At 39.5% G+C, this 24,524-nt stretch overlaps 2 protein-coding genes across 5 annotated transcripts in view; one reads left to right on the forward strand and one right to left on the reverse strand.

Annotated features, from left to right (window-relative positions):
* Positions 1-18,256, reverse strand: part of YTHDC2 (YTH N6-methyladenosine RNA binding protein C2) — a 32,853-nt gene extending 14,597 nt beyond the window's left edge. For 2 of the 4 annotated variants that reach the window (XR_012658056.1, XM_075079284.1), the window contains exons 1-12: positions 18,055-18,256; positions 17,595-17,685; positions 13,544-13,740; positions 11,604-11,803; positions 10,957-11,123; positions 7,856-7,958; positions 6,555-6,711; positions 4,153-4,260; positions 2,897-3,045; positions 2,385-2,520; positions 1,900-2,026; positions 774-839 (exon numbers count right to left, since the gene is read on the reverse strand). Coding sequence is in view for 3 of the 4 variants with exons in the window: in XM_075079284.1 (XP_074935385.1) it covers positions 774-839; positions 1,900-2,026; positions 2,385-2,520; positions 2,897-3,045; positions 4,153-4,260; positions 6,555-6,711; positions 7,856-7,958; positions 10,957-11,123; positions 11,604-11,803; positions 13,544-13,740; positions 17,595-17,685; positions 18,055-18,256 (1,703 nt within the window). In the remaining variant the exon portion in view is untranslated. Of the gene's footprint in view, positions 1-773; positions 840-1,899; positions 2,027-2,384; positions 2,521-2,896; positions 3,046-4,152; positions 4,261-6,554; positions 6,712-7,855; positions 7,959-10,956; positions 11,124-11,603; positions 11,804-13,543; positions 13,741-17,594; positions 17,686-17,870; positions 17,984-18,054 lie in introns of those variants that run through there. The other 2 variants (XM_075079287.1, XM_075079286.1) reach the window with 2 other exon arrangements.
* A 221-nt stretch (positions 18,257-18,477) lies between these two features.
* MCC (MCC regulator of Wnt signaling pathway) overlaps positions 18,478-24,524 on the forward strand; it is a 237,769-nt gene continuing 231,722 nt past the window's right edge. Inside the window, exon 1 of the mRNA XM_075079290.1 lies at positions 18,478-18,587. The gene's annotated coding sequence lies outside the window, so the exon portion shown is untranslated. The remainder of the gene's footprint in view (positions 18,588-24,524) is intronic.

Below are 24,524 nucleotides of genomic sequence, written 5' to 3' on the forward strand. Positions count from 1 at the left end.
ATCTCCATAATACTATTACTGTCCACTGATTGAAGTGTTAACCCGGCAAAGCATGCAACTGCAATTTTTAGTGTTAACTTTATTATAATAATTCACTGAAACACAACCATAAGTAAATGTGACAGAACTCAAAGTATAGAGACACAATTTGTTTATCTGTTAAAGGAAAAATACTTAGAACCATAACAGTTGAACAGGTACTATACTAACAGAAACTACATTAATATTATAATAATATAAGTCTCTACAATACTGAACTAAACTATGGTAACTGTAAGTTAATCAAAAAACAATTCTTGAATGGCCTAGTGTACCTGTTACTCCTATAAAGTTTCTTTAATATGTCTATCACGTATCAACAACATACAGATAAAGATACACAATAGATTTAGTTCCAAAATAATCATCTGAAATGAAAATGGTACACGGTATAGAATCAGCACCTCCTCTGATTATTTCTTTAAGTTACTATAATCACATCCTGCCTAGATATATAATCATGATAGGAATGTCCATATCAAGATGATAAGTGGCCGTAATATAAAAGAAGGCCTACACCACTAGAACTGTATTTATCCTAGGATAAATACAAACATAATCACCATGATACTGAATAACTATTTTTTTAAAATATTCCTATTCTCAAATAAATCTTGCTATTGGGGCCACATTTTAAAGCACAAAAAGCTAAAAACAGTTCTGATTAGAAGACGACAAAACATACATTTCCCTTCACATTATACAACTGTTTCTGCAAATCAGTTATAGTTTACCTGTACGACTCCAACACGTCAACCACCTCTGTCTGTCCAAAGTGCTTAGCCCAGTCCAAAGCTGTCCTGAAAGAGTTGCATAAAAATTTTTATTAGTTTCTCACTTCAAAAGATACACACAAATAGCAGGTTACACGGAGACAGCTGACACCATACTTTTCTATCAATTTCTGAATTACTGTTTAATTAGTGCTGTTATTGTTGGATCTGCAATTTCCCATTTTAAAGTGAATAAGCAGGTGTAACTGCGGTATGATTTTTAGATAACTGCAATTCTTTACGAAGAAAGAATCCCATTTTTACACAGAAGTACATGCAAGCATGAAGAAGAAAATCAGAAGAATGTGCCATTCCTTCAAAAACCACACACTAATGCGCAGAGATAAGCCACACTTTTTTGCAGTACCCTTTACTAGCTCCTTTAAATCATCCCAAAGTGTCACGCCCCAGATGTTTTTCGCCAAAATGTGTGAAAACATTGGGTTTTTTGATGTCTTACAGAAGCTGCCGTCCTCAAAATGCAGTTCACTCTGTCTTCCTTTTCAACTGCATTCCTTCTCAAGTTCTTCAAGTGGTAGTACCAAATATCAGACCCCTGGAATCCTAATTCTTATATTTCCATATTACAATTATTTACTATAGTTCCCTGTTTATATGGAGACACAATTCATGGCCACAAAAATCTGAATATGTACAGATTCACAAATATCTTTAGATGATACTACCTATTTACAGATATAAGACAGTAAAGATCTTTGCAGCATGTACTATTTTTAAATCCAATCTAGGTTATTCTCTTAAAATAAGAATCACCAAACATTTTGGGTCTAATTCAATCAACGCAATGAGAAAGATTCCAATTTTTCTTCTAACCAGTGTGTTAAATCAGACTTACTGAAGCCAAGTGAATATAACCCATATTCAAAACTTTAATTAAGAATTCAATTTAAAATTTACAGAAGACAATGTCATAAACAGAAGTTAGAAATTGTTTAGGCTGTCAAAACCTATTAGTGCTTACAGTAGCTTGATAAATTAGCAAATTAGTTTAGATGTTACAGAAATTTCGTTCTCATTTGTATATTGACAAATAAATCTCTCTTTCAGCTTATCTGTTTGTTTTTACCAGCCATTGGATGATTTGCAGTGGATACTTGCTCCCATACTGATCAGTTGTTCTACTTGACTCAAAAAGCCTCTGCCTGAAGCAATCATTAGTGCAGTCGCACTGGTTTCACTATGCCTATAATCAACTGAGAAGTAAAAAAACAAATCAGCAAAACCAATACAAATGTTGTTGAATGTTTTTATCTAAATGTAGTATGAATATGACTTTCAAAACCCAGCCCAAAGAGAATCTGTTTCCTCACTACATCCCACCAGTCAGTTCATGTGAATTTAACACTATTTTGGAAACATAACATCTGTCAATACTCCAAAATAATTACAACCACAAATCACCACAAAAATTGTTAATTCTGCTAACCCTATTCACTTTTTCACACATCACAATTCAAAGGTAACAGCATTTGAAATTGGAGATAAAATAGCCACAGAAAGTCAAGTAATTTTGTGCTTGCTTTTTCGTATGAAATAAGATGAGAAACTTACCACTGACATTTTCAGTTAAAATGAGATGGAACACCTGAGCAAAGGAATCAATATCTTTATGCAACCAGATGTCAGAAAGGCAAGAATCCATTTCTTTTATTAGCCATGGTTCAAGGCTATTCACATCTTTTTCAGTCTGAAGAGAAAAAACAGTATTGAAAGATGAATCACTTCAGAGTTGTCTTTATTCTCACTTATTAGCCTCAAAGAATTTGAACAGTTAGTTTTCCAAGTAACAACCAGAAATGCAGCATTCAGATATCACTTAAAGCATTTATTGTATCATATGCAAGTACTTTAAACAATGACAGTCTAGCCACTTGATCTAAACAAAAGTTATGTACAACCATCACAACTGAAAAGCATGCTAGTAAAAAATAATCTTTTAAAATAGGTCAATATCCTTCTAGAAAGAAACTCTATAGGAGTAATACTTTTAGAAACACTTTTTAAAGGGGTAGAATAATATAACACAGATTTCAACATCTCTTCCAACAAAACTAAAACCTTACCAGTTGATTAAATACCACATCACCACCACCATCCAACAGATTATACTCTTCTGTTGCCCTTGGGACAGATCTTTGCTTCTGAGATTCCAGTTTGCTATTATTTTCTCGAGTAGAACACCACTCAGTAAGAGTGTTTTGCTGTTTTTCTTCTAGAATGCATAAAGTATTTCCAAGAAAAGTTTTACATTCATCTTAATTATTCATTATTTTCAGTTAGAAAAAATAGTTATTAAGTCAAAGCTTTACCTATTCAATCTCTTTTATTTAATCTAGAACATTGTTACCAGCCCAATATAAATTCCATGATTAAGGGCACCAAAGTGCACCACTGCAAACATCTGCTATAAGAACAAGGTAAAAAAAAATAGCATTTGGGTACTTAACCCCCTAAGACTCCAGTATCCCAACTTACTGCATTCAAATGAGGTTCCTAAATAAATACTTTTTACACAATTCTCAGTCCAGATATTTCTCCAGAAGTTAAATACCAAAGAGAAGTGATATCGTTCCTGCATGTAACAACTTTTTTTTGTGTACAGGTAGAAGAAACAGTAGAAGACATCAGTGCCTTAAGTTAACTTTTCTCTCCACAGTGATCAGAGCTAGGCACCACAATAAACATACAGTTAGGATTGTATGTTATAGCTTTGGTTTTTGTCTTCTTTTTTTTTTTTTAAATTTTATTTTTCAAATACATACTAGAATGATTACTTTCATTTGTCAGGAAAAATCCTCAAATAATATATATACCTCATTAATCAATTGAAAAACAACTATATTAAGTTCAAGTGTGTTAACGCTTCTGGGATATATGTAGTAAATACGTCCATGTCTGAAGAATACGATGACTGTTACTAACAGGAACCAATTCTGTTCAATATGTAAAAAATCCTGCTAACAGCTGCACTTTAAATTGTACGCAAAAGTCAGCATGTAGCATCTTCTGCTTCTATAGTTTTCATGTGGGCAAAGCCCCTAGTTATATGCAATTCTACTCCATAATAAGGAAAAATATAACATTTGTCAACTGAAAGCAAAAAGAATGCAACCATTGCAAGAAAGTGAAAATATTTTTTTTAAAGTTCCATGGTCTACTTCAATACTGTAAACACTGAGAGCTTAAAGATACTTGTCCATCTACTCAAATCTCATTTAATATTCTGGCTTTGGAATTTTAACAGAGAATCATCCTATTTAGCTGTTCAATTTATCACTGAGACTCACTGCCAACCCTAAAAATTAAGAAGTCCACCAACCTCGCTGCTTCTCCTTTTTGTACTTTACCATCTCTTTGTTTGTATAACCAGTGCTTCGTAAAATGTCCTCCAAAAACACCTCTTTAACTTCAAAAGGTCTTCCTTGAACTGAAAGTATAAATAATTTATAAAATATTAGATATTCCCTAGCATCTTTTATAATCTTAGTTTTAAAAAAGCGTTTTTGTAGACACAAAAAGTAAATTAAACATTATTTGGGCCTGTTTTAAGGAATTATTACCTTCCTTGAAATGTCTTGTAAGAGTATCTTCACTGGATTTTATTAAGATTACTGGGCCATAAAACAAAACATTTCAAAAGGAAAATGCCAGCTGGGTACCTTTTTCTCATTATCCTCTTCAATTCTACTGAGTGTTATAGATGCTCATAAGATTGGCAGTTATTAATTTCAATTTTATCAAAATGAGAAAAAGAAAATAACCATTTTTGTTTATAGTTACAAAAAAGAATTCAGTGTTTAAGACTGCCACCTGGATTACAAAATATTACAGCAACTAATACAACTTTAGTGCAAGATCCCACAGACAGATTGCTACCTTTGTATTAAACTACATTTTAAATGAGAAGTACATGAGGAGATGGAGTTCTCTTGATTTCCTCAATCACTTCAGCCAAATTTGGCTTTCTTTACTGAATACTTCCTGATAAATGAGACATTCCAATGGTCTTTATCTCCTAATAACTGACCCTGATTGCTTTTTCAATATCACTGTTTTCTAGACCTTATTTATGGACGTTAAAGGATTCTTTTTCACAGGAAGAATTAAAATGTCTAGATTTTAATTTCTGGTCCCTTAGCAGACATTTGCCATAGCCGAGTTTAAAACACCTAGGACTTTTCTTCAGAAAAAACAAGCTACAATTCAGTTTCAGAAGCTGTCACAGAGCAAGACTTCCAACACTCATCACAAACTCTGTGTGCTACACTAACCCACAACTACAAAACGCTGGTTTCCGTGGTCACGATTTTGTCAGCTATACTGTTAAAGGAGATTCAATTCTTTCTCACGTGATTAACAGACGAAGTATCTAAACCCTCTTCTTTTAATTCTTAAATTCTCAAAACTGGAAAAAGGGAAGTGTCTTTTCAGTTGTGATTAGCCTATGAAGACTAATATGTGATAACAGTATAACAATTGAGGTAAACTGGAGAAAGAGACTGTCAGCAGAATTTCCTGAATAAACATATTGGTCTAAACGAACAGGAAGCTACAAGAAGAGTAAACTGGAAAGCCACACAACAATTATAACTGAGATTTCCCCTCTCTAAAAAAAACTTCGGAGAACACTGAAATCATGTATAGTTTCCAGATTCCTTCCTCCAACAATTTGCAAGCCTTATTTTACTAGGCAGAAATTCAGAACTGGGAACTAAACACTTGTATCTATTAAAAAAAAAAAAAAAAGAAAGAAAATACTTATTTTTCAGAAACATTCACTGAAATAAACCTTTGATTTGTAGAGAAGATTCTAAATAAAGTGATCCTACCCATGTCCAGGGACTGTCAAGCTTCTTAAAAAAGGCTGATATATAGACAGTCTACTTGACTGTTTTAGAAAGAGAGCATTTCTCCTGAATCTCTTAAATGCTTTTTTCAAAACACAATGTACTTAGACATCATTGTTGAAAAAAGAAGAGGACTGCAAGGTGCCAGAGGTCGCCCATGCAGAAAACTTGCAAGCCAGGAGGGCGAAGAGGGGGGCGGGAGGAGGCACGGAGGGAAGCATCTTCTCCCACACATTGCTGTTTTGTTTCCACTAGAAATCAACGGAATGAAATTAAACAGCAATAATGATAACTTTTCTTTGCATTTGAATGTAATCTAACTGCAGATTATTGAGTCTGAACATAAACTGATATAAATTGCCATGTCTTTTCTCAGTGTTTACCTTGATTAACAGCTAATAATTTCCTTTAGAATAAATAATGTGATTAAAGCATGAAGTACCAAGGACTGTATTTCTGAAGTGACCAGGTGCAGTTATCTGTGTTTTGTCCAGTAACCAGTAGCAATCTCTGTGAGGCCTGAAGAACTATAATCCACTGGAATGAATTGATGTGTTACACTGTTGTAGACCCTAGGGTCTGTATCACCATGGGAATCAGCACTTTAAGAACCTTTTTCTGCTTCTTGAATTGAGCATAGTTGGGGCCAGGACATCCCTGAACTTAAAGAACTCCCTGGGATAAAAACACTTCACTCTGAAGTAGGTGCAAATAGTTAAGAAACAAGAAAAAATGAACAAAGAACAAGCACTGCTGTAACTCTCAGTGTATTTATCATGTTCCCTTACTCAGAATGGTTTGCTACAGTTTAATAAGATCTTATTAAGTCCTAAGGCAGGTATACTCAGATTTAAGAGTTCACATAAATACTTACTGTGTATTACTGGGCAAGTTCCAAAATACCTAATAAATAGATTTGCATCTAAAGCAGCACTAGAAATAATTAGTTTTAAATTCATCTGCCTTTGTAACACATCTCTCAGCTTTATTAACAAGAAGTCACTGAATCTATCCCTCTCATGTACTTCATCCTATAACAAAAGGAAAAAAAAAAAAACAAAAAACAGATAAACATCACAGATCCAAGATTACAACCTTTCACAAATATGCACTTTTTAAAAAACTAATATATGTAGTTTGCTGGTACATTACGGATCCATTACAATGTGTAAGCCTAGTTTAAGTCAGGATTTCTTTTGAAACTATCCAAAAGTCAAAAAATATTTCAAAAGTTTTATAAAGAGAGCAGACTGCACTGTTAATGCATAAGCCACACATACATTCATTTCAGAGGTTAAAGTGAACTTCTGAAACTTTAATTCTTGTGTTAGAATCTCGTTTTCAGGATAATGACACTAACTGCAAATCCTACAGATCTTATTTTAATAAATTCTTACTTCACAGTTGATGAAAATTTAAAGAAATATATGACAAAACATAATCAGAAAAGTTAGACTGCTTAGACCCATTAAGGCATGCACAGAGTTTATCATCAATTAAGGCACATGACTGATTAATCAACTTTGTTGGTGTGTGCTTTTGTTTTATTTTATATTATGAACTTATGAAGCTGGGACCCAAATACAACATTTTAGGCTGAAGTCAAGAATGTATAAAACATTCTTACGCTTTTTTTTGCATTTTGATAAACAGGCAGGCACCTAAAATTATCATTAATTTTTCTGTTTTCAGCAGTGGAGAAAATATTGAGGTAAACATTCTGGTTCCACTGACCTTTCAAACTCCACAGTACGAATATTCACATAATCATAAATGAACGCATTTAAATACGTTCTTGAAAATTAAACTACTCATTATCTTGAAAACATATGGGCAAACAAATGGACTGCAAACCTGGTATCGCTAAAACAAGTACGTAATACAAGAAATTCTGACACACTCACACTCAACCATATCTACGTCAACCTCCCGAAGGCTTTTCTGCTTTCTACAGAGGAAGTTCAGAAAAAATTAATTATTGCCACGAACCTAAAATAAGATACTTTAAAAAAAAGTACATGCCACAACACTCAATAAGTCTTTAACATTCAGGTTCTAACAAAACAAAAACACCTTAAGTGCTTAGCAGATTAATAAGAAAACCAGTATTTCAGCTTCCAATTAACAAGTAATACATACTGCTCCACCTCACGTGAAATACAATAAAATTCTTACCACAATAACATGTGTCACAGTTGATAGAGTGCTGTCTCCTGCCATTAGCGTCCGAAGCAGTATGCCATTAGTGCAAAATGTTAACAGTGTCTTAGGAGAAACCCTATTGAACAGTTCAATAAGATACTTCAGGTTTTTGCACCATTTGAATGCTGCTAGCTTTCCACTACTTACTGAAAATGAAAGGATTGAACAGCTGCTCACCAGAAGTGGAATTAGGTTATAGTTCTCTCAGCAAAGAATTTATGCATACTATTTGCTTCTAAATTATGCCTGTTCCCAGAGAGTTCCCAGAGGAATCTTAGTGCTTATGCTCCAAAACCTCAGACTTTTTATTATTTACCTATATCTATTAGATTATTATATAAATACACTATGGATTGCATAGACCTAGATTTATGTATGTAATTATAGACTATTTCTATAGATGAATCTCACTCTGTGAGATTCAAATTTACACATATAAATAAGCAAGTGAAAAAGAAACTTGAGAATGTCTCCGTGTTGTTCATTTTACTGGAAAATTCAGTGTGGACTGCTTTGGAAAAACAGGTTCCAATTCTTCAGCACATGCTTGGATACAGTCTTTGTATTTGCCTGTACATGGTGTATTGACCCTGGCTGGAAACCAGGTGCCCACCAAAGCTGCTCTATCATCCCCCTCCTCAACCAGACAGGGGAGGAGAAAACAATGAAAAGCTTGTTGGTAAAGATAAGGAGAGAGAGAGATCACTCACCAATTACCATCATAGGCAAAACAGACTCACCTTGGGTAAATTAGTTTAATTTGTTACCAATCAAATCAGAGTAGGATAATGAGAAAATAAAACCAACATCTTAAAACACCTTCCCCCCACCCCTCCCTTCTTCTCAGGCTCAACTTCACTCTCAATTTTCTCTACCTCCTCCCCTCCAGCAGTGCAGGGGGATGGGGAATGGGGGTTGGGGTCAGTTCATCACATGTTGCCTCTGCTGCCCCTTCCTCCTCAGGGGCAGGACTCTTCACACTCTTCTGCTCCAGCGTGGGGTCCCTCCCATGGGAGACAGTCCTCCATGAACTTCTCCAACGTGGGTCCTTCTCATGGGCTACAGTTATTCATGAACCGTTCCAATGTGGGCTCCTCTCTCCATGGGGGCACGGGCCCTGCCAGGAGCCTGCTTCCCACAGGTTCCCACAGCACCGGGTCACAGGCTCCTTCGGGCATCCACCGGCTCTGGCATGGTGTCCTCCACGGGCTGCAGGTAGATATCTGCTCCACCGTTAACCTCCATGGGCTGCAGGGGCACAGCTTGCCATCATGGTCTTCACCACAGGCAGCAAAGGAATCTCTGCTCCAGCACCTGGAGCACCTCCTTGCCCTCCTTCTTCACTGACCTTGGTGTCTGCAGAGCTGTTCCTCTCACATATTCTCACTTGACTCTTCTGGAGGCAATTGCTGTTTGCAAAGGTTTTTTTTTTCCCCCCCTCTTAAACATGTTATCCCAGAGGCGCTACTACCATCACAGATGGGCTCAGGCTTGGCCAGCAGCATGCCTACCTTGGAGCTGGTTCATGTTGGCTCTATCAGACATAGATGGAGCTTCTAGCAGCTTCTCACAGAAGCCGCCCCTGTATCCCCCCCAATACCAAAACATTGCCAGGCAAACCCAATATACTATACTTGACTGAATCACAAAGAAATCAGGTGACCTTTTTCAAATGCTTTAATTTTTGTCTTCAAGAATTTAAAAATCTTTTTTAAAGTTACTATTCTAGTACCTGTGGCAAAGTTAGCTGTGCAAGCAAAAACAGCGATTGCCACTACTTCCTCCAGCACTGCCACCTTAAGCACTGAAAAGCTCCTTTGTATCATACTCTACAGTTGTCTTCTGGAAGACATGAGCTCCTTAGTTATCATATGCATATTTCCTTCTAAGTTTGGAATTCGTCCCTCCTTTCAAAAATCCTCCTGCATATTAAATTCAAGGAACACATCAAGTGGAAATGCTTTACTTTTCTCATCTCTACTCTTCCCTCTTCTTCAGCAGCCTTCTAGAAATCATTGCTGTCTAATAGTTAATAAAACTTAAAAAATTAAACTCCTCTCTTAATACAAACATCTCCACTTCACATCCTTTTTGCCCAGAGTTGGAAATATTGCCATTCTCCCTTCTGCTCTTTCTCTTGAGTGAATCTATTGATTCTTTTAAAGCAGGATTTTCTGCAACACTTCCAGTAATTCATCCATTTTGATCTACGCTTTTTCTTCTTCAGCCAGAATAGTACTTCCACATATTAATCATCACCTTATTTGCAATTCATCTTTACTAGCTCTTTTAATTCCTTAATGCCCTTGTGAGCTTTTGTACACATATTCAAATTCTTTATCTTGGTTTTGTTGTTCAAGTGCATTCATTTTCATTAGCTATGTCACATCTTCATCCATATAAGCAACATAACCAGCTTTATCTTTTGCCATCTTCTCACTCATATCCCAACTGCTGCCCATTCCTGGAAATTCCACTATCCATACAGTTCAAAGAATCTAGAAACCACACACAGTCTTCAGACTTTCATCCATTTCTGCTCTGCTTTAAGAACAAATTCCTTACGGGACCTAGAAATCTATAGTTTTGTATCACTTCATGCTTTAAATATAAAAGCTGAAACAGAGTATATTTAACCCAAACTAAATTGATAAGTAACGCTCAACTTCATCACTTGTTTTCAAATTTGCCTTTTATGTCCCCTATCAACTCTCACTATATAGCATTTGTTACAGCACGCTGGTCTTCCTTGCACAACTTTTGGATCTATACATGTTAAAGTAGTGATAAAAAAAAAAAAGAGAGGAAAGTGTAGACTTGATCTGAAAGTAAGACAAATCAAGAGAAAGCACCTGCAATTCACTTATGTAATACAACCTACTACATGGAACTCCAAAGTACAGGAGGAAAACTGTCCTTTTGACTCTTAAGTATTCCATTAGCTGAATACTGTACCTATACTTTATACACTGAGCTTTTACTAGGCTGTATCTCAAATATACTGTACTTTAAATGTACACAAGACTAAAGATACCGACACAAGATCAACTGACTTCAGGAAAGATCATTAGTACCTGCTTTCTAATCGGATCTGATAACCAATTGTCTGCCCAATCTTTTCTCTTCTTTCTGCTGCCACTCTTTCAGCCACAGCAACAGCTGCCAAACGTCTTGGCTGAGTGCAAAATATACGACAGGGAGTTCCATTTTTGTAACAGTCGTCAAGGAGGAACTGAGGGATCTGTAAAGAAGTGGTTTAAATTTACTTTTTAGTTTGTTAAAGGCATAGCTTTTTTACCATGATGAAACAATTTAACTGTGCCTCAATATTATACAGGTTGCAAAAGGATTCACAATAGGATTATCATTGCAAACATACTTGAAGGGGCAGAAAGACAGCAAAAATAAATTTCTGGTTTTAAGTTTAATCTGTTTTAAAAAAAAGAGTTGAAGCTTCTCTCTCCTGCTTCAGAGAAATCTATTAAAAAAACAACTATGGGTAATCTTTCATTTTAACATAATAATATTCTACTCTATACACTATACACCAGCTATACATCAGCTTTAGAAGGAAAAGGGCTATACAAACTCATAGCTACTTTTCCTTCAACATTTTATACCTTAAAACTAGCATAAAGACATCTTTTACTACTTAAATAATACAAAATTGGCATTCATTTTTTATAAATGCTGTTATCGTTTTTATTTCAAAGAAACATACTTGAGTAGTTTTTCCTGATCCAGTCTCTCCTACAATCAAAACAACTTTATTTTCCTTTATTATTTTGATAATTTCCTCCTGTTTTTCAAAAACTGGTAGTGATTGCCTGAAGGAATCAAACTCTGATTCCCCTCTTTTCACTGGAACCTGGGGGATGCCGTTGTTAAGTCGTCCGCTCGTCTTGTTCACGTCTCTGTTTTCTGTGAAGAGAAGTTAACAATTTACTTAGATACAAAAGAAGTTCACTAAAACATTGCTTAAAATTCGTACATAAAAATGAACTTTCCTGACTTTCTATGAGTCCCTACATATAAAGCGACAAACCCATCACACATTTAAAAGCCATATTCACAGTAATGCACCCTGTTACAGTGCTTGAAATGAATATTGTTCAAATGAGTTATTACTTTCATAAACATCTTGGACAAAAACAGATTATCCCAGTGCACTGCTCAAAGTCAAAAAAGGTCATGAAGAGAAATCAAAAACCTGAGAAAAGCATCCTGGCATATTTTCTTGGTCTTTGTATCATGTTCACACCTCCACAATTTTCCTAGAAATACTCACTGTGTAGTTAAACCTTTAAGTTATTCCAAACCAGCAAGCATGTCTTCTGAGAGAAAGATAAGGTTACTGAGACTCATATGCTTTCTTTCACATCCTCCCTGGTCTTTTTATGACCTCCTGTCAGTCAGTATTGCATAACCTAATGCTATAGTCTGTAAGATTTGCCTTAAAACACGGAATTGAACCATGCTGTATCTAGATGCCTGAAATCACGTAGCAGTGTACTATATTAGAAAGCAATGCATAAGTAGCCAAAGAACCTGCACGTCCTCAGAAGAGACTACTTCAAAATCAGTATTGTAATTCCTATTCTATAATTCCCTAATAATTATTTTCCAGAAGAATTGAAAGCTTGCTGTAAATTCAGTTATACAGATTTACTGTGATTAACAGATAAAGATATTAAATTATAAGCACTGTCTTACCAAGACACAGACTAACAGACTAAAACAGCCAAAAACCTGTCTAGAAAAGGTAGTAAAGATAAATTTTATGCCATTCATTAGTTTATGCCTTACGCTCCTAATGAATTGCTTTTCAGTACTTTTATTTTAGTTTCCCTCTGTTCATTAAACAACCCTATTAAACAACTGAAACAACTGAAACAGAAAACTAGCAAAGGAAGCACTTAAAGAATGAACCATAATAAATCCAATGAAACAAGGCGTATCAGTACAAGCATTTTCTGTGCACTACACCCAGCTTTGCGCACAGAAACACAACATAACCCTTACACTCCTGTTAACTGTTAAAAAATTAATCTTGTTAAAAGCATTGTTTAAAAAAACCTGCAATGTATCAGAAGGTTGTCTTCCAGCGAACTCCTTCATATTCTAGAAATCAAGAAGCCTAGACAGTAGTCTCTTACGGACCAAATGTATTTTGGGAAATTATGAAACAAAAAAATAACTTCTTATTTTATCAAGAACATGAATTTCTATAAGCAGAAGAGCCAGTCTTATTTCCTCATAAGGGTGTTCTTGCACAGCAGTCATGGCAGCACTTCTCCAATCTCACCTCATGGAACTTGTAGGAAGTCACGTTTCAGAAACGTGCTTCAATAAATTTGGCTGGATGTGGCTCAAAGATTCAAAAGTAACTTGGCACAACACAGACACTGAAATGTGGGTTACATGACTGCCCAAGTTGCTCATGACAGCAGTTTTAAAAGACCCTATATTATCAATTAAAAGTCAAGAAAATTAACAGGTTTTATTGCAGGGGGAGGGTGTCAAATGGGACAGGAGAGTAGGCAGAAAAGAAAGACTTTTGGTTTGTGGGTTTGTTTTGGGTTTTGGTTTTTTTGTAGTTTGTTTTTTTTTTTCAAGCAGTGTTGATTCACAAGTCCCTATCAGAAGACATACTGAACATACCAGATTCAACAGCACACGTACTTCCCCGCTCTGTCTTTGGCAGAAGTTCTGTTCTTTCTTTACTGGTGACGGGAAATCTCTGAATTAAATTCTGAACAGCATGTTTTGTACTGGGAGCCAAGCAACAAGTCATTACTGCATGCGTTAGTTCTGATCCATCCTTCTTCCTTACAGTCAGGTATCGATTTGCTCCTTTTCTGTGAGGAAAAGAAAAAAGTAAAATTTTAGGAATAAGTAACTTATTAACCTCTACGTAATGATCTTTTATCATAATTCTTTTATGATGGCTGTCAGATTATTTTAAAATATTATGTCATGACTAGAAACTTCTAAATGTCCTACATAGCATAGTGCACACCAAAATAACAGAAGCATCCACAATATCCGTCATCAAAACCACCCTCTATTCACATGAGCTAGGGCAGCAGAGACTGCAGACTTTGGATAACTACGCCCAGCACAACCTTAAATTAGGCCTCCATAACGTGACACTGTTCTGCTACCTTTCTGTTAAAGGTCTATCACTGCATTTGCTTCCCAAACAACAGCCAGCTCCATCAATCACCCTATTAACCAACACTGAGAGTTATTAGACAAAACTGATTCCTAGACTAATTCAAGTGCCAGCTCCGACAGACCTACCACAGAGTGCAGCTCAGCCCCTCAGCCATGATGGTGGTGACTCTGTAATACTATATTTAAGAAGGGGGAAAAAAGCTGCACAGCAGCTGTGAGAGAAAGGAGCAAGAAAAATGTAGGAGAAGCAGCCATGCAGACACTAAGGCCAGTGAAGAAGGAGCAGGAAGAGGTTCTCCAGGTGCTAGAGGAGACATTCCCCTCAAGCCCAAAGACGACACATCAGTGGAACAGATTTATACTGAAGGATATCTCCTGTGGGAGAGACCCCACACTATTTTCTCCCAATGTCCTGTTGAGGAAGTGGAGTGACAGATCAAGCTGGGTGGGCACCTTGCAGTCAGCCAGGGTCAACCCACCACATCATCCATGTTGTTGGCTTGGGTTCAGCTCCTGGTCAATGAAGATAAGATTTCAGAAGAGCAAAAATACCGAAGCTGGAACAGTACTTGAATGTGCACGGCCAGGGAAACGTTGGCAGAATTGGAAAAACAAACTGCAATGCTTCCTATGACTATGCCCCTAGTCTTCAGTAGTTTGTACCTAAGCAACTTAGAACCACAGAATCACAGAACCACTGAGACTAGAAGGGACCTCTGGAGGTCACACCCCTCTGCTGAGGCAGTGTCATGTACAGCCGTTTGCCCAGGACCATGTCCAGATAGCTTTTGAATATCTTCACAGAGGGAGACTCCACAACTTTTCTTAGCAGTCTGTGCCCATGCCTGGCCACAGTCTGTGCCCATGCCTGGCCACAGTCTGTGCCCATGCCTGGCCACAGTCTGTGCCCATGCCTGGCCACAGTCTGTGCCCATGCCTGGCCACAGTCTGTGCCCATGCCTGGCCACAGTCTGTGCCCATGCCTGGCCACAGTCTGTGCCCATGCCTGGCCACAGTCTGTGCCCATGCCTGGCCACAGTCTGTGCCCATGCCTGGCCACAGTCTGTGCCCATTGCCTCTGATACTGTCACTGGGCACCACCCTAAAGGGCCTGGCACTGCACTCTTTGCATCCTCTCTGCAGGTATTTATCCACACTGTTTAAATCCTTGAGTCTTCTCTTAGGCTGAACAGTCCCAGCTCTCTAAGCCTTTCCTCACAGGGGAGATGTTCCTGTTTCTTCATATGTTGTTGGCCCTTCACTGAACACTATCCACTACGTCCATCCTACTACTTCTGATCCCAGCACTGGATCCATCCAGCACTCCAGGTGTAGCCTTGTCAGCTCTGAGAAAAGGGGGACGATAACCTCCCTCGTGCTGCTGCTGGCAGCACTCCTCCTCATCGGGAGGATGGGGGGAAGCTGGAAAGAAAGCCTTGATGCTGTCCGAGCATGGCTCAGCAGTAGCCGAAACATTAAAATTATACGGTCTACAAATTCAATGATAAAAGCCAATCATGACCAAGCTTTTAAAGACTGATAATTTCAAAAGTTACTGCAAGCACAAATATTAAGGAAACCTGGGGAGAGTAAAAATGAGTAGGACTCCTTTTTAATTAATTTATTTTTGAAAGAAAATATGTTTCTTAAATGTGTAATGCATTATTATAGTAAAAAAAATTTACTATGTCCTCCTAAGTGAATATTCCCCTCTTCTCAGCTGCTTAGATTTCAGTTCAACTATTCTTCAAGCTTCATGTCACCCTGAACACTCCACATAAAAAAAAACAAAAACAAAACAACAAAGAAAACCAAAACCCTAAACTACAAAACAAAAATGGGAGTGATTGTCCCACCCTACACTGCACTGGTGCGGCCCCACTTCAAGTACCATGTGCAGTTTTGGGCACCTCAATATAAGAAGGACATCAAACTATTAGAGTGTGTCCAGAGGAGGGAGACCAAGATGGTGAAAGGCCTCGAGGGCAAGACTTAGGAGGAGCGGCTGAGGTCACTTGGCTTGTTCAGCTTGGAGAAGAGAAGGCTGAGGGGTGCCCTCATCACAGTCTACAGCTTCCTCAAGGCGGGCAGTGGCTGGGGAGGTGCTGACCTCCTCTTTCTGGTGACCAGCAATAGGACACAAGGAAATGGAATGAAGGTGCATCAGGAGAAGTTCAGATTGGGCATTAGGAAAAGGTTCTTCACTGAGAGGGTGGTTGGTCACCAGAACAGGCTCCGCAGGGAAGTGGTCACAGCACCAAGCTTGCCAGAGTTCAAGGAGTATCTGGATGACGCCATTAGTCATAGGGTTTAGTTTTAAGCAGTCCTGTGAGGAGCAGGGCGTTGGACTTGATGATCCTTATGGGTCCCTTCCAACTTGAGATGTTGTATGATTCAAGGAAATCATGACCAAAAATACCATAGAATCTTAGTAGCTTCTGTGGATTCTTATTAGATTAGAGAGAGCCACTCAGAGGCACTTACAGAGCTCTACAATGAATCCACAAGGATTCAAGCAGGGTTTATCAGTTACTGTTAAGCACAGGCACCATACAATTCAAGCATGTTCCTGCCAACCATTTGTGCACATATGACAATGCTTTCTAACACTCCACGTTCCCAAAATATGACGCAGAGATAGGCAAGTTCAGCCAAATTTATTGTCTTGGCATCTGTGGCAAAAGTCAGCTATACCACTCCCAAGACTGGAACTGCGCTGGAAGCATAACTTCACTTTAACAGCAGTGTGCTTGAATAAGGTGTTCTGAAACTAAGCGACACATTCAACACAACCAGTGCTGAACAGCAGTCCCTAATTAAGTACAGACCACAGATCTAGCATTTAACACTACTTCTGCAAGAATCATGAACTATCACCAAAAATGAGGAATGGCAAACGCTGCTACGGTTTTACAAGTGTCCACACATACACAAGTTATACATCACGCTCCACCTATCTGGGATTTTCCTGTAACTTTCCCTTTCCTGCTGCTTTGCCACCCAAACTCCCAAGGGAACTAGATACTCAGCTTTCATGCAAACTCATCAGTCAATGAACATTGGTTTTCTCTTCAAAAGATCAGAGCAGGGTAAGAGAAAGAAACATCACCACACCTACATATGAACCCTCTTCTCCTGCAATTCCCAACAGAAGCACTCTTTTGGACACGCTACTCTAGACTACATTTTATCTGTCAAGGCGTGAGATCCTATGCAAAATTATACATGCAATAGTTCTCAAAAAACAGAACAGATCTTGGTGAGAAGTCTTTTTTATGAACCCATGAAATCCACAAAACAGCATAAGGGCAAGCTATCTCAGATTAAGCCCATCACAAGTTCTTTTAAGCAGACATACAGCAGAGCACAAAGATACTTATTTTTATCTTACTTTTTAAACTCTCTTCTCTAGTACTGCTCCCTGCAACAGCCCAGGATATGCTAGAAGCACAGATCATTTTAACGGTAGTCATTAAATTCCATACATTTGCACCAAAAAAATAAATTAATAAATAAAAATCATATTCTCACTTACCCTTTACTTTTAGATATCAGTCCAAGAGACTGACAGAGCCGGTGAACAAACGCTCTTTCAGTACTAGTGAAAGAAGAAGGAAATTCCATTTCTAGAAAGATAATTAAAAAAGCAAACATAACAACGCAACACGCAGTATTCTTGATTTACTATCTCGACGTGACGCGCTTTTCAATCCGCAACCCCGCCACGTTCCCCCGTGAACAGCGGGACCAACGGCAGTGCCGTCACCCCGCACCTGCGAGCCACGCAGGCTCCACAAGCCTGCCCTCTTACCCGGGCGGAAGGCAGCGGAGGAAGGCCTTCTACCGGCGAACCGGCGAAGAGCCTCCGGGCCGAGATGTCCGCCAGCCCCTCTCCGGGCCTGGTCTCAAGTCGCCTGCCCAGGCGGGCCCAGGCCGGGTGCTCACCGCCGCCGCCGCCCGGCTCCCTCCCCCGCCGCCCGGCCGCCGCCGCACACCTTTTTCCTCCCCGTACCGGAACCGCTCCAGAGCGAGGTTCACCGCTATCTCCACCTCCTCGTCGACGCGGATATCCTTCAGCCCCTTGCCTCGACCGCGGCCCGCCGCGGGGCCGGCAGAGGCGGAGGCCGCGGCGGGGGTACCCGCGCCCACCGGGCCCCTGCCGGGCTGCCGCGGTGAGACGCTGCTGGGCCGCGACATGGCTCAGCGGCGCGGAGTGGCGGGGGGAAGGACCGGCGAGGCGGGGATGGCGGGAGGCGGCAGCCGCGGCGGAGGAAGGCAGCCGCACCAGGTACAGCACCGCCGACCGAGAAGGACTAGGGAGGCGGCGCCGCAGCGCTGTGACGGCGTGCGCGGGGTGGGGCTGGGCCGAGGGCCGGCACCCGCCCCTCCTCAGCGGCGGCGGGAAGCCGCGGGCGCTTCCTCCTCCCACCTTCCAGGCGCAGTGCCCAGCGGGGGAGGCGCCGACGGCCCCGCCCCGGAGCCGGAGGGCTGTTGTCGGTCACGTACGCCTCTGGGGCCGTCGGCACAAGTAAGTAGGTCGGGAGGTGGGACGCGCTGCGCTGCCCGCAGTTTTCAGCGCTGTTACTTGTGTGACCGCGAAAGCTGAGGAAAGAAACCTGCCTTCCTCAGCTGGGAGAGGTGCCAAAAGCGCTCTCTGATCATGCCTTAAGCACAGTTCACGGTGGGGTGGTGCGTGCCCCAAACTGATGTCACCTAAATGCAAAATTGTATTATAAACAGAAGGAACTTTTTTTTTTGTTAGGCTGTTGAAGTGTGTCTTTGAAACAAGGCACAATTGGTAGCAGTGACTAAAAAACTAGTGCTGACATCTGTCTGTTCATAAATTATGCCATTTAATTGAATGATATTAAATGCAGGTGAGTAAGATCATCGCAGCCCTCAGCCTCTTCACTATATCGTATTACTTGCCCTCAGTTTTGTAAAATGCAAGTAATTTTTCAAGATGGCAGGACAAGGGGAAGTTGCTTAGCCATTTAGCATTATGGAGGATTTGTTGCTGTCTTGAGTATTCTTTAGGTTAGTAAATAATCCTTTGGCCAAAATGATAATCTTCTTGCAGTCCTTTCACTGCAGACTGAGGATATGAAAAAAACCCATCTCTTGGATGTGACACAGGATTAACTGTTGACGGTTGCTACTTTGGATACATCATTCAGTCAGAAGGAGAATACTCTGAAGAAGAGCAAACTATTTCTCCAGTGTGAACTTAAGTGGAGAGCAAAATAAATAGCAAAAACACACTGACTGATGTAGCTCCCTGAAAAATATCTCTTGAGATACCTCTCCCAAAGCTGTATACAAAGCCCACTTCAGCATAAATCTGCACTGAGAAGCAGCACTGGAGCTGATAGTTTGCTCTTTTGTAAGGTTGCTTTTAAAATTTTCAGTTTTTTAATCCGGGTACCTTCCTATACATCTTCAACCAAAGTACTTAATGCTGTTTCCTGTGTACTATGACATTCAATACTGTCATGTTAGAGCACGTTGTATTTCTTATGAAAAATTAAACTCTTTAGCTTAACAAGGTAAGGATTCCTCTTATCTTCCTTAGTATTAACAGTAATAAATGAAAGATCATAAATCATTTGAGTCACATCAGAAATCCTTAATTTTGAACCCAGATCTGTTACTAATTCCTGTGTCTTAACAGCATCAACTTGCCTTCCTACAAAAAAAAAAAAAGCATGTGATTCTGCAGAATGATTCCTCAGGCTCTATTCTGATCTCAGTTTGCAATCTTGCATATACAGCAGCTCACAGGGATAATAGCTAGCTGTTCTGTTAAGTCTCATCTATCTAGTTAAGAACACAATGAAGCCTGAATGCATCCTGCATAACAAATTCCTTAATAAATAGCTCGCTTCTTTTGTTGCTGTGTTGACTCTCCAATGCTATTAAGTGTGAAAAAACAGGAAAGTATAGCCACTCAAATAAAAACGCATGACTCAAAGCACACAGCAAGGATACACATGGAGAAGGAATCATTTTTATATGCTCCTGCTGGAAAACAAAGCTGCAACCTGAATTCACAGTTAATGGAACTCTGTTGGTAGCATTACACTAGAGGTTAACCTGTCTCCAGGAGTTTAAGACAGGAACTCATAAAATATTAGTGAAATAAAGGGAAGCCTTACTCCATGCTGCAACTAGTGCCGTACCCTGCTAACTAGTTGATTGCAATCTGCAGTGAGGGTACCTAAAAAAGAGTGAAGACAGAATTGTGCCTTAAGCCCACGCCTTGGGGCAGCTGTGCAAACTGGTCTCCTGTTCTGGTGAATTGACTTCCAAAAACATAAAAGGTACTGTGGACCACCTTTGAGGTTGCCCTCCAGCTCAGACTGGCCCGTGTGCGGGCCCTGGGAAGGAGAAGCAGCAACATACTCTCCAGAGCACATGAGATCCAAACATGCCCAGACTACTGTGGCGTAGGACATGCCTCATGGCAGTGTAAAACAGCTGCTCCAGCTTCTAGTTATGTCTTCTCTCAGGCATTTGAGAAAAGACCTTCACAGGCAAGTCCGTGTCTAGAAGCAAAGGAAGCACTCTGCTGCATTCAGCCAGATCTTCACCCAGTCTAGCATTCTAGCTCCAGCTCAGGTCCATATTACATGCAGAAGTACAACAGGAATATACAACAGATCATTCAAAAAACATATGTACAAAACAGTTTTTGTCTGTGTTTCTATCCAAGTTCTTAGACATTGTGGTTTATATATATTCTTTATACATTTTTCTGTTAATAAAAATTACTAGCTGTAGGTTTTCTTGATAGAATTAATGACTTGTAAGACCTTTTAAAATCCTTTTTCATGTTTGGCCTCAGAAATACCTTCTGGCTAAGGCTTACACAAAGTAAATAACTCCTGGAGTAAGAATTATTTCCTTTTATCACCATATGCCCAAATGCCCCTATATTTTTTATGAGGCAGCAGGGTTTTATGCTAAAATACATCTGCATGCTCAGATACAATTATGCATTCTTATTTACCCTCCTCAGAGGCACTTTTATTATGTAGCAGTTTTTGCTGCCTTCTTTTTACTTTGTGGAGTATTTTCTCTGTCATGAATACTATAAAGTTCCACAAAAGATGCCACTACTGAGAGAAAAAGAACTGTAAAGTAAGTTTATGAAACAAAATTATCCATTATGTACTAACTGTGTAAGTGTATTGTATCTCATATGACTGCAAAATAGTTAGTCTTTTTGTGAATTTAAGATTTTAGTGTTGAAAGACTTACTGTCTCTTGATATATGAGGCAAGAATCACTGATGAGCTAATATTCTGCAAGATCAGGTTAGTGGAAGAGCACAAGATGTATTTTTTCAGTTTCTTGATTACAAAAGAAGACACTGTGTTATGTTTTTATTTTGGGCATCATTGTAAATTTGTAACCAGATAGGTAGTGGCTGTTACAGTTATTCATGATTCCATAAAATGAATAAAATGCCATTTTGTAAGGCAAGTGACCGAGGGGGTTATATGTTCGCTCCCTTTCCCTCATTATCAGGCCCAGAAGGTCCTGTGCACCAAGTAGGCAAACCAAACAGATTGCTTCTTCCCCTCCCTACTGGCCTCAAGGTTCCTGGGGCGCCAGGCCGAATGCTCCCTTCCTTGCTGGCCTTGAGGCGGTGGTGGTGGTGGTGATGGCCCCATCGCGGAACAGGGCAGCGTCACAGCACCCCGTGCACTGCCTATAAAGTCACGCGGTTACCAGTCCTTTCTACACATTGTCACTTTTTCTTCTCCAAACTATCTGTAGTTAAATTTTGAGAGGTGTACAATGGTTTTATTTTTCTACTGTTCAACACCTAGCTTGAGATAATCTTGGCTTTCAGAGATCACACGAATTTAAAACTCCTGGTGATTTGGTGGGAAGTCATAGGAGTCCAGCCCCTCTGGAAATCAGGTGTCTCAAGCTTATCCTTCAGACATCTCAGATTTTGTGTATATAGATATTGGAGAATAAATGCAGCTATTACTACTACAGCGTTGTTATTAATTTATGCAATGGCTGCTTGGCATATTTTTATATTTGCATTTGGAAATCAGGGCATTATGGAAAGCTGATTGTAGAAAACAATCTAATATTGAAAAATTATGGATTAATTTAATTTAGATGAAAGGATAAACAAAACACAGCTAAGATCCCCAGTTTCAAAAAGAAAACCTACAAACTCTCTTCTTGTGAGAAATATCAAGCCTATTTTCCGAGATGGGATAGGCAGCAGCACAGAGGTCTCACTCCTTGCACTCCTTCCTTGCTCTCTCTTCATAACTTTCTGGACACCATGCACCCTTCCCACCAGGCAGAGTGAGAATGCACTTCAGGAAGGATGGTACCTTCCACTGCACAGCATGTTCTCTGTTTTAAACATGTTTTTTGCCACCTGGAACTCACATTTTTGGCTGCAGGAGTGAACTGCCATATAACTCATAGGACCGAGCACCAGGATGTGAGGAATTACAGCATAGAGTGCTGCTTCCCAACTGATATGATATACCTTTTAAAAAGTTAGGTGTGGATCATGACACAAGCCAGCAAGCTCAGCTGGTTTTACTGTCCTGCATGCCGTACCACAGCTAGGATATAATCTGTTCCTATCAGCTAGGAAGAACTGGTACAAGTGTTTTATTAGGAAAAGTCAGAAACTACTGCACTATGTTTTCTTGGGACTTACCTTGAAAATGCAAAAATTAACTGCAGCTGATCCCCAAGAAGGGCAAAAGCTAGTAGGAAAAACTCAACATATAAATAACCAACTCAGGAAGGTAATTAGCAAGGAGCAGAGAGAATGTAAGGAATGGATGAATTCTTGATCTGCAAGGAGACGTACTTCATGAGGCATGCGGATGAGAACAAGAGATAAAGTGCCAACTAGGAAATTTAGCTAGAGTAGGGAAGATGTGGGCGATTAGTTTAAAATACAAAAAAGGTGGAGAACGGGCTAACTGTGAGGCTTGGGTGATAGCATCAGGATGGAGGAAGGTCATTCCTGGAGATTCTCATTGCTCTGTTTTGGATACAATCTTGCTACATTGGTATTGGTGGCTCTGTCAGGAAATGCTGTTTTAGGACTCTATATGGTTCAGAATTTTAATTCTTCATAAGATGTTATCTTTTTAGAACATGTGCAAGAATTCTTGTGTGTGGTGTTGAACAGCTAGTCTATGGGATCTGACTGAAGAAAATGGTCCTGTGACCGCCCAGCTCATCCTATCCTCAATGTAAAACAAACAGCTGTGGTAAACAAATGGTCTCATGCATAAGCAACATCCTATATATGACTGGAAAAATGCATGTGCTAAGACTGAGACCACTGTAGGTCAAAAGATGGAATATGATGTACATCTTCAAAGATTACACACTACCATCTGGGAGAAGGATACTTGCAGTATTCTCTGCTTTCGTAGTCTTGAAAGAGTATGGAAGTGTGTTGGCTCCACACCCTAGTGCTCTGGTCATCCAGCAAGAACCAGCATGAGCAACCTAATTTGGAAAACTGCAGAGGCTGAGAGAATACGAAAGTGAGTGCACGCATGCTTGCACTTGCAAGTAGTTTTAGTTAATAAAAGAGCATAGAGACTCTTGCCTTGTAATGACTTTGTTAATCAAGGTACAATAAATATTAACAGAATTATTGCCATCAGTTATTACACTTGAAAGGGATTGTGCAACAAGAGAAGTGTGATAACTTTGCTGACTTTACATATTCATGAGCCATTTCAACAAAAAGGAAGATCAAGTTGTTATGTGGGAAGAACTGGATATCTTCAAAGACTGAAATAATAGGAGGATAATATCTGATAGTATGAGAAATGCACGTCCTTAACAAAATGGTTTTCTCTACATACAGAAATAGGTTAGGAAAAAACTTAGCTGACCTAATTAATCATAGGTTGATGTAGTAAGAAATTAATGCTACTGTAGAACAGGCAAATGCTGTTCTAGGGTTTTCAAAATACATATTTCCAGTAGAGATAAAAGATATTGCCATTGGTGCTGTTGGTCTATCAGTTCTTTTCACACGTGTAAGAAAAAGAGGACTGATTAAAACTTAATTAGGTGTCAAAAAGGGTGCCAAGGATACTAAAGGAAAATATTTTTTCATCGGGCAACATGAAGGCTGTGGTGAAAATTACTTTTCTCTAAATGCAAAGGAGACAGAAAGACAGGGAGAGGTATAAGCCATGAGCCAGTTCAGAGCACTGATAATGACTTGTTGGAGCAGAAAAAACAAATTATGTACTTTTCAGATAAAATTTCATCAGTGGAAAAGAACTGGATGTGTCAAGAGGGGCTGGCACTCTGCCCCAGAACGCTCCCACCTGTTCAACACCCTGTCGCGCCAACACAGGGCTACTGAAAATGTTGGGGTCTGTTCTATTTGGGTAGTCTTGGCTTCCACAGGCCAGCCGAAGTCAAGCAAGGCCTCGCGTTCCGG

The sequence above is a fragment of the Phalacrocorax aristotelis genome, chromosome Z (assembly GCF_949628215.1).
Source record: "Phalacrocorax aristotelis chromosome Z, bGulAri2.1, whole genome shotgun sequence".
Classification (NCBI taxonomy): Eukaryota; Metazoa; Chordata; class Aves; order Suliformes; family Phalacrocoracidae; genus Phalacrocorax; species Phalacrocorax aristotelis.